The sequence below is a fragment of the Ostrinia nubilalis genome, chromosome 14, assembly GCF_963855985.1.
Source record: "Ostrinia nubilalis chromosome 14, ilOstNubi1.1, whole genome shotgun sequence".
NCBI lineage: Eukaryota > Metazoa > Arthropoda > Insecta > Lepidoptera > Crambidae > Ostrinia > Ostrinia nubilalis.
The window spans coordinates 12,822,747-12,833,261 of NC_087101.1; the positions used below are offsets into that span (position 1 = coordinate 12,822,747).

The following is a 10,515-nucleotide window of genomic DNA, read 5'->3' on the forward strand; positions in this document are numbered from 1 at the left end:
AGTAAGTTTTCCTTCAATATTTATATTATTTGTTAAGCCCTCATAACTTCATTCTCGCTCAACATCTTAGAGACTAAGCCTCTCTCCCTACAAAGTAGACTGAGCCAGGTCCAATTGCCTTCGGTGTAGTTTATGTAGTTGTAAGACTAAACTTCCTGTACCTAATGGTTCGAAGGCAATAAATAAGTCAATGTCAATATCAATTTGAGTAAGTTATTATAACTATTTTTCTTTTTAATTTTACTTTTCAAGTGCTGCTCTATCATAAAATTGAATCCATTTTGAAACTCTCTTTTACTCGTTTGTCAATACATCAAGAACGACAAGCATTCAAGTGACCTTTGTCAAACAAAATCCAACTGAAAATCAAAGAGACCGACGTTCGCCAATAAACGTACAAGAAGGGACGACCGTCAAAAGATTGAGCACTCATCTAACTTCCCTGCTCGAATCAAACATATTCCAAACATTACACCCTCACTTTGACCGCTTCACGCCAGCGTGTTAACAACCCCTGTTCACGCCAAATAAAAATCACCGCAGAGTCCGGTGCGGATATCGACAATTTTCCACCCTCGAAAATCCCATCCCTAATTCTCCCAAAAAATAAAAATTCAACCCTACTGCGTCGGTCTTAAAGACGGTAGTTAAAGCATGAGGATCCAGTGGTCACCCTTTGAGGCAATAAGGCGCATATGTCAAAACAAGTGAACCAGTTTCTTGGCTAACCCTGAAGGGTCAGGGGTGGAAACCGTTGGTGTTATTGGAATTTCCTTTGGGTTGTTTTCACACGTGATTTAAGTGATGAGGTTCGGGGTTAAACTTGGTGTGAAAATAGACTGTTGAAGATTTTATGATAATTATGATCCTATGGAAACAGTGAAAATATTGACAGTTGAACAACTTTACTGTGCTAGTTTTAGTTCTGTGTACTTAGTTATCATTTTACAAAATGTTATGTCAATCAGTATAATGATAGTTCCAATTTTTAAACTGGTTTCGAGACTGGTTATGTGTGTAATTCATTAATTAATTAAAATTAACTGTATTTTCTTCAATTATTTCAAGAAGAAGGTGAACGCTATGCAATTTTCATTTCAGTAAAGAAAAACCATTGTTCATCTTCACCAAAAAAGTCTGATTCACTATCAACCCTTCATCCGATTAGACTTTCAAAACCGTCTGCATAAAAAATCACTTATCCAGCAAAAAATATCTCTCAACCCATCCCATTGTGGCTGAATAAATCATCTACCCACATTCACGGCCGGCTCAATTGGGCGGAAGCGGCTTGACCGCCTCGAGTGACCCCTCAACCGGAGGCGACCCCTCAACCGAGACCCCTCGAGTGTGAACCTCATGAAATGTTTGCCGAGGAAATTAGCTTACAAAAGGTTTTTGTTATCAGAAAAGGGATTGGTGATAAGATTCGAATATGGGGCGGGCTTTTTTGGAAAGACACGTGAGAAACCCAAATTATTATATTGGACCATATTATTCTTATAATTTGTTAGCACTACCAGAATTTTATCGAAATTTTCAGGGTTTAAAATTTTATTTATTTAAAATCTTTATTTTTATACACACTAAAAAGCGGTAGAAAAAGCTGAACTTAATTCCATGTTCCAGCTAAACTTAGGCAAAACAGATTTTAAAGTTACAAAAACGACTAGTAATTTATACCTCATTATCCACGTTACACTCATAAATATTCCACGTGCCTATATACACAGTCATCTGAAAGTACCTACCTACTAAATGAAAGAAAGTAAATTAATAAGAATCAAAAAGTTTATTGGACAAAATAAAACCCCAAACTTAGACAATACAGCACAAAACAATATTAGCCACACTTCACGATAATAATCATCCTTGTAAACTAATCATTCTAAAATGTTTGTTTCTTATCCGATTGACAGAACCTTTACCATGAAATTGGACCTAAATTGTATTAAAAACTTGGTATAATTGTATTAAAAAAGTAAACTGCCATAATTGTTTAATTTTGTACAATTATTTGCCATAGAAGCACCAGAAAACTACGTGATGCTATGCCAATTCTTCAATGATATTGTAGCATAACAAACTAAAATACTGTAAATATAGCGTTCGATAGTTTCTAAAACTGAAGAACGAACTGGAATTTGAAGCGTTAGTATAGTGGACTCTTTTTTCTTAAAAATGAGCTGGAACTAAGAGTTGATTAGCGAAAAAGAGCTATAAAAACTGGCACAGTAAAATTGTAGTAAAGTTGGTCACTTTATGAAGTAAAGACTAAAGCTGATAAAGTATCCAACCTCATGGCACAGGTTCTGAAGAGGTGCTATACGAACGCGACCTTGACGACCGTCTGCAGTACCAGGAGTATGGTGATGAAGAAGAGGACTGTGGGCTGCACCTTGGTCGACTTGCTGGTCAGCGCGCGGGGGGCGGGCACCACTGGCATTACGAACGCTTGGTTGTTGCAGCGGTTTAACTAAAAAGACAGGAGAAATATCTGAATCACCTAGCCCCAAACTAAGACTAACTAGGCTGTAATAACGCAAAACGGAGAAACTTGTTCTAAGGTTTATCTTTTAGTTAGAAAAATTAAATATAATTTAGTTAGACTCTACGTTTTTGTTACGAAATAGAACCGTTTCTAACAATATGGGAAGCCACAGTATTTTGCTTGACAGTAAGCCATGTTTAAATAGCTTTTTTATGGGAACTAATTTTGAGTGATATTTGCAATATTTATGAGTGTCTAATCTTATTAGATTCTTATTAGGACTTATGAGTCTAAGATAGGTTGCAATTCGCCTTCCGCTTCGGCATATCTTTTGAGGGGCGATGCGTCTTCACCTAGGCCAAGTATTGAGTATGTTGCCTAGATGTTAACTCTGTTTTCATTAAAGGTTCAAATCACTTACCTCACAGCAAGTAGTCTCGGGCGACCCGACGCAGCCGGAGCGACAGCCTCGGACCACCGCCTCGTAGGTGCTTCCTTTTGAGATGACCGATGTGAAGCATTTGTCTTCGGCGCTGTGACACGTTATTGTGTGCACCCTGGAAACAATACAATAAATAAGTGACTTGCATTTCCTTTGTCCACTGAATCCCTATCATCGCCATATAGTTGGTATAAGAAAACCAACGATATGGTGAAGGTCACGGGAAATACCTGGATTCGGGACGCGAAGAACCGGTCGTTGTAGAAAGCCATGGCCTTTGCCTAGCAGTGGACGTCGTTTGGCTGAAACAAACGAAGAATTTCAGCCAAATGACGTCCACTGCTGAACAAAGACCTCCCCCAAGGCTTTCCAAAAAAACGAACGAACGAAACGAAGAATATCGACTCTCTTTCTAATTCATGCCAGCATCTAAAGTCAAACGCTAAATTATCTTTTTTTGCATGTCGCTGAGATCACCTCTGGTTACCTGCACTTTGTAGGATCCAGGCACGCCCTCAACTGGGTACGCGCAGATGTAGCACTTCAGCGACCGTTACTTGACCGTCCTGGTGACCATGAGGGCCTTGGGCCAGGGCATCACCTGCTAAATGGCAGGTTACTGATTGATTTATACTTCATGTTACCTGTACTTCGTGGTATCCAGGCACGACCTCAACTGGATCTCTATCTTGAACACGCCAACAGCACTCCAATTCTTACCGTTCTTTTGACCATATGAGGGCCTTGGTCGGGGGCACGGTCACATTCTAACTCAGAATACAGAACAAACCAGGAGTGTTCGATAACATTTCTACGCGGCAACTTGTGTCCAAAATACTTCCCCTCCCGCGCCCCTCTACCCCCTTTAGTGTTACTAGCGCCGTGTGACACCCCCATTTTTGGGGTAAAATTATGTAATTTTTTAAAGAGATGTTAAACAAGTAAAAAATAAGTAAGTGAAATAAGTACACACGGCCAGTGTTAACTATCCATTTCCGTTTTTGCTCTCGCTCTTATCAAATGGTGATTCTTTGCGATAGAACGAGACGACATGACTGGCCATAGGCATAGATAGTACCTACCTACCTATGAATTTAATTTTTACTCCGAAGTAACTAAGTGTAAGATGATTATTTATTTCTATTAAATAGTGTAATATATGTACTATATTTTATGTAGGTATAATATGTTATTTAAAAGTCAATTACAAAAGTCGAATATAAATTTTAGAATGCCAAGTAAAACAAAAAAGAAACTTAAGGTTCTTTATTATGTAAACATATCGACAACAAAACATTTGTTTACGGCGCAGTAGTGCTTTTAGTTTAACTTTTCTTGGAGTGAAAAACAGAATCCAAATCAAAAACATCACCAATACTTAAATTTGATTGCGAGGCAACTCTGGCTGTGTATCCTGAAAAAAATCAGAGTAAGTATGTAAGCAATAATTAATTACTTAAAATTATTATTAAATATACAAATATTGCTGCTGCTGATCTGTTGATACCAATGCCTTACTTTTGAATAAATGGGAAAGTATGAAATTCACGATAGTAATTTATTATCTCCTCATTATTAGGGAGTAATATTATAAATTAATTCAATATATTGAAATCAAATCAAAATCAAAAATATTTATTCAGTTTAGACCACAAGTGGCACTTATAATTTAATTAATCAGGTTGTCATGTCATGGATGAAATTACACTAAAAACTAATTAAAACAAAAAGGATGGGGAAAATATTCCATTATTCTGTGGTAACGCTAACAAAATTAACGCGTGAATTTTTTATAAGTAGACAAATGTAATTCAATATAAAAAAGTAGGGTAAAATATTCCGTTGACCTGTGGCAACACTTACAAAATACAACCGTGATTTTTTTTGAAAATTATTATTTAATTAAAATGAATTGGAAATGTGCTACTTACGGATAAAACATGATCCCATGCACTTTCTTCGTAATTCCAGTAGCATTCTTACATGTTGGAACGGCACAAGACGGCATAATTTAATTATAAAGTGTCAATCTGACGGATATGTAAACAATGCGCGCGCCGGCCATTGACTGATTGCTCTAAAGTCAAAGTAGTGCGATTTGGAGTACTTTATATGAATACACATTTACGCCCGTTGACGGTTTCTGGTTTGTTCCGTATTCTGAGCATTCTAAATGGCAAATTGCTGATCACTGCAGCTTACCTGTACTTAGTAGGATCCAGGCACGCCCTCAACTGAGTCTCTGCCTTGAACGCACAGACGTAGCACTCCAGCGACCGTTTCTTGACCGTTCTGGTGACCATGAGGGCTTTAGGCGAGGGCATCACTGCTGGAGCCCTCCGACCTGCCACGTGCTCTACTTTCTCTGTGGAGTCATCGTCGTCATCATCTTCATCGTCATCGTCGTCTTCGTCGCCGTCTTCACCTCGACTGTAAAGGAAAATAAGTTGAAAATCTACGTAGTGGTAGTTAATTCACTTTTACTGGCACGTCAGTGAGATTCCAATCAGCAAAGTCATCAACCGTTTTCATCTTTGTATTATTAACAAATAATATTAGGAAGTTATTTGTATAATTCAAATATTGATGTAACTACTCGCCGATTTCATAAATTAAATTAGGATATTCCTAAATGAAACTCATCCTTTTCAGGTTAATATAATAAGCAGGGTGATATTTGCTGGTGGACGTTAAACTCTGAAAATATTTTTCTCGCTTGATATTTGTTGCTTAATACACAGAAAGTAATCCGAGCTAAACATCACAAGCAAAAGCCATACCAAATAAGCATGATCTTGTCAATTTCTGTTCAACATCATTGATATCCTTATCTCATAGAAGAAATTGCCAATTCACTTACATTGACATCTAACCTAGCCGTCTCATTCTCCGACGTAAAATCACTCCAGAATTACCTGTAATAATCTTCTAAGGCTTTTGACTATACAAATTGAGGACCACAACTCACTCCTCCTCCTCATCGTCGTCCAGCTTGGAGCCAGTCCTCGTCGGCAGAAGCAGCAGCATTGCCAGAACCAGGCAGTACCTCCACCGGATCATCGCACTAGCGCGCTGTCTATTACACACCACATACACAATTTTTACACCGGATTTGGCATTGTAAAACCGAAAAATATTGTCACTACGACTTTGTAAGGTGGTCCGAAAATCAACTGACAGCAGTTTTCATTGTTTCGTGTTTGGAATTTCTTCTTTGTTTTCTGCTTGACAGATAAGTTAGCAAGGCGTTTGGTATGGGATTTGTTGAACATTATGGATTGATGAGCTGGGTTTGGGGCAATATGGGATCAATAAAAATTAGTCGAATAAATAATTTTGTGTAACTTTATAGCAATAAAATAAATGGAACAACTGTTTTTATAAACATTCATTCATAATTAATAAAATAATTTAGGTAAAAACCTTAGAAGGGGGTGAGCTAATACATTTCTTTTTTCAATAAAATATTTATTTAAACAGGAAAATCTTTGTGGTAGAAAACAAGAAAATCAGAATTATTAAAATAAGTAAGTAGTGTGGTAGATTAAACTGGACAACTTGAAAGGCCTACAAGACTAAACTAAGCAGCCGTGCTTTTCTAATTTGTATGTCCTCTCTACCAAGTCAGAAAATACACTAGTGTTAATTATTTCAAAGTTGAATTTGTAATATTTAAAAGGGCTAGAGAACCCTTAAGGGAACTGCATAAAAGCTCAGTCTTATAGGAACGTTTCATATTTCACTAGTGCCATCTCGCGGACGCTTGACGCAATAGCTACTCACCGATAGATGGCGCTGAACCGAGACTGTCTTATTAGAAAATACTGAATAATTTTAAACGAAAAGTACTGTATGATAAATGCAACATTTATTCTCTAATTAGAATGTTCAAAAAGCTCCTAATTTTTTTTTCAAGAGTGAAAGTTGAAAAAATTCACCTGTTATAATATCCCAGTTTCAAGTTTACTACTCGTACTGGACGAATCGAGTCACGATTTTGTCATAAAATATGATTGATCACTGAGAATGATAAAAGCTAGCACTTTTTATTATTATTATGCGCTATGTGCTATCATATAGATAACTTGTACAGTAATTATATCAAACTATTATCTCTATCTTGATAAAATAAAGTAAGTGAAAAATAAAATCAGTAGAGTCACTTACCTACTTTAATGTGTTATTACTTTTACTATTTTCTTTGCTTACTAAATACTATTCTATGACAGCAGAGACTTATTCTAAAACGAAGAAGGAGTAGAGTAAAAAAATATTGATACGACCGGACGGCGGCGGGCTTTGCTAAGAGCCTTCCCATACTAAAAAGGATAATATTATTCCGACTAAATTGTGTAGAAACAAACTTGTTTAAGTAATATAAAAGATTTTCTGTGAACTGAACCTTTTATAAATATTAGCCATGAACACACGATTAAGTAATCACACTTTGGGATTAGGTAAAAGACGAAATTAGTCTATAAGATAAAATTACTGTGTGTTGACATCAACAACCAAAAATTGGATTTTAACACAAATACCTAAACAAAACACACGTCTTGTTATTTAGGCATTGTCAATATTTAGTTGGTAAAGGTAAGTTTCATATTTCTTGAACTGACTATAGTTTTGTATGAGGTAAAAGTACAATAAAATAATATCTATTAATCAATCATTAAATATTGAAATAATACACTGGACCTCAAAGAAAAAAGGTCGGTTAAATAATCTTCAACTTCTTTAAAAGTACCTGACCTAGCTTTATGAAATAAAGACTAAACTAAAAAGTTCTTTATTATTAATTAATAAAAATCCGTAGTTTTTGCAGTAAGTATGTTTTGTTTCGTAAAGCTAGATAGAAGATTTTATAACCGACTCCATTTCTTTGCGGTCCAGTGTACATGGTTTCTTTCCATGGAAGATAACAGTTCTTTGATACCTACAAAAGGTATACATATAATATGACATGTATTCAGCTAAGCAGCCTATGTTCCATATAAAGCCCTCTTGGTTGACTAGAGGTTTGTAACCAATTTCAAAAGGACAGTGTTTCCCAAAGCCCAGCACCTTTATAGGAGCTGCGCCGGGAGCGCCCTGAATAAATGAGCTCCAAACACACACGCATGCTTTGCGTGTCCTGTGACTCTACTTTAGCCCTTCAAACGGACATAAGTCCAATGGAATGGAAGTTAGGATAGTGTCACAAAACTATCCATTTGTAGGGTCACTATTTATTATAGAACGAGATATTTCTAAGCATCGTTTCCAATATGAATATTAAACACTATTTTACATTTCTTTCGTCAGCTAGTTGCAGCCCATTTCTGGAAGTAAGATAAGTATTCCTAAAAAATAAAGATTTTCTGCTTTTGCAGTTTAAAGAAGATATTCAGAACATAGTAATTCATCTGCTTTTTCAGTGACTGAATGAAAAAATCACAAATCACAATACAGCCAATAGTTCAACCAACATGGTTCAACACAAATAACCTTGAAACTATCTCATGAAATAGATTTTACATAGAGTAGGTAATAACTGTTACACGGAGAGGCAGGCTGTAATCCTGAATCAACAATATTTTAAGAAAGTGGAAACTCTACTAACGTTGTAATTTGTACACTAACTGACTAACTGGTTCTGCAATTTCTTCATTAATTTGCTCTTTAATACATATTATTTGCTTGTTACTCTGTTTGTACAAAAAAATGGTTTAGTACTATTTTTTTCTGCTTAAGACTATAATACCTACACATAGTAAGCAAATGAATCTTGATAATCAATAATACAATAGTTTTAATAGTTTAAATCATCATATCTCTACTAAATTTTCCCAAACTATCCAGGAAAGTCCCTCAAAACTCCCTACACTTGGTACCACCACACACAAAGAGGCGGGCCGCCAACCCGCGGCTCTACCGAATACGGCCTCATTAAAAAATGAAACCCAACAAACGTTGTGAGCCTCAAAGCTACCTGCCACTCCGTAGCCAACCTCTGTGCCATTTTAATTAGCCCCATACCGGCTGAATGCGTGAAATACGTTAGAATTTTTTACGGAACCGGTTAGTTTGCTTTGAGCGAGTATGTTAATACTCGAGTGGTCTCTCGTGCTGAACTGCGAATGGGGACGAAATAAGCCTCATTCTGAAACTTTGAACGTTTATTGAGGGGGTAATTAGTGACGGATGCGTTGTGAGGTGGATGTGAGTTTAGTCTTTTTGGGTAAATTATTTAAATGGAAGCAGTTCTATTGGTTATCTGCCGATTATTGATAAGATTTCTTCACATGACAAATAAAAGAGATTATGATATTGTCTTGAAAGGATGTCACTTTTGATATCTGAGTTAAGTGCCTTTCTGTCTAGGGTTAGGGATTAGGTACTTACAACACTTTTGAGCGATTTTTTTTAATTCTGAGATGGTTAGGTCATAACAGTACGTATTTATTTATGGTCATACTTCTATAGTGTAAATGAGCAATTTGAAATAATTCTGCGATATTATCCTACTTCTACTCTCAAAGAATCTTGTTAATTGTGTCTATGAAAACTCTACTTCCTTTTACTTAATTTTCGAACACGAATAATCTTGAAAATCAGTCTTCAAAAACTTCTTAATTTCCTAACACATTTAATGATTCTAAATGTCACAGTCTCCCATTCAATTTACAAACAAATGTACAACATAACAATAACAACCAATCGCACTGTCTGTACTCTGTAGTGTCTCAGCACTTGCAGTCAGCCACGCGTCTGAAGCGAGCGAAGCAGCATAACATTAAAGTGGCGAACTTCTTTTATCTCCGTCTAGATTCGCTCAAAAAGTGCAAACTCCGCAAACTTCACTTTCGCCTTGTGAACTAATTTTTCGCCGGTGTCAAGTTCAGGGCTGCGGGTGCGGCAGGGAGGGGGTATGATAAAATAAAATATTCATTATGATTGCTCAGAGGCGATGCTCGCGGAAACCGGGAGTGGTAATGGGGAGAATTGGACGTTTGCGAAGCATTGCTTAAAATAAAACGCTTGGAAGGTGGTAACGATATTATTGGAATTAGGTATCAAAGTATTCTACGTATTAAAATGTAAGTCATGTTTTCAATGTTTTGTCTATGGCTTTTATCTATTCAAAAGTTATATGCACATGAAACACTGCACATAACGTGAAATGAATGCCTTTGGCGTTTTACTTTCTTGGGCCAACTTCTGGATAAGAAACAATAATGTCTCTTGCGATTGTGTATTATTTGAGAAATAAATGGTGATCTCCAGCACTTAGGAATCACTCTACTAGTCTATTTTCATTGGATAAAGTCCAGAGATTTACAACTGAAACTGAAAAATAACTAAGAAGGTGGTCGGTGAATTGGCTTAGTAAAATCTTTGAATAATTTTCTGAAGAAAGTTTCGTACTAAATTTTTACACTAATCGTAAGACTCCTTTATTCAGCATTCAAACATTTGAATGACTTACATTTTACCAACATTAAAATTAATCTAAATGTTTTTTAACAAAGTGCCAATTCTCACCAACCCCGCAATCTCGCGGAAGACTTGAAAACTGACGCAAAAATCGTCCCGGACCTGC

At 36.4% G+C, this 10,515-nt stretch overlaps 1 protein-coding gene and 1 long non-coding RNA gene across 2 annotated transcripts; both read right to left on the reverse strand.

The window, feature by feature from the left end:
* Window positions 1-1,773: 1,773 nt before the first annotated feature.
* On the reverse strand, window positions 1,774-6,138 carry LOC135077898 (uncharacterized). The gene is made up of 4 exons (XM_063972431.1): window positions 5,902-6,138; window positions 5,136-5,363; window positions 2,913-3,048; window positions 1,774-2,476 (listed from the first exon to the last, which is right to left on the reverse strand). Exons 1-4 carry the CDS (start codon window positions 5,991-5,993, stop codon window positions 2,324-2,326), a joined length of 609 nt encoding a protein of 202 aa, XP_063828501.1. The 5' UTR covers window positions 5,994-6,138; the 3' UTR covers window positions 1,774-2,323.
* On the reverse strand, window positions 4,185-5,096 carry LOC135077897 (uncharacterized). Its single transcript, XR_010258543.1, has 2 exons — window positions 4,865-5,096; window positions 4,185-4,347 (listed from the first exon to the last, which is right to left on the reverse strand). It is a non-coding gene; the product is annotated as an uncharacterized LOC135077897 (long non-coding RNA).
* Window positions 6,139-10,515: the final 4,377 nt, after the last annotated feature.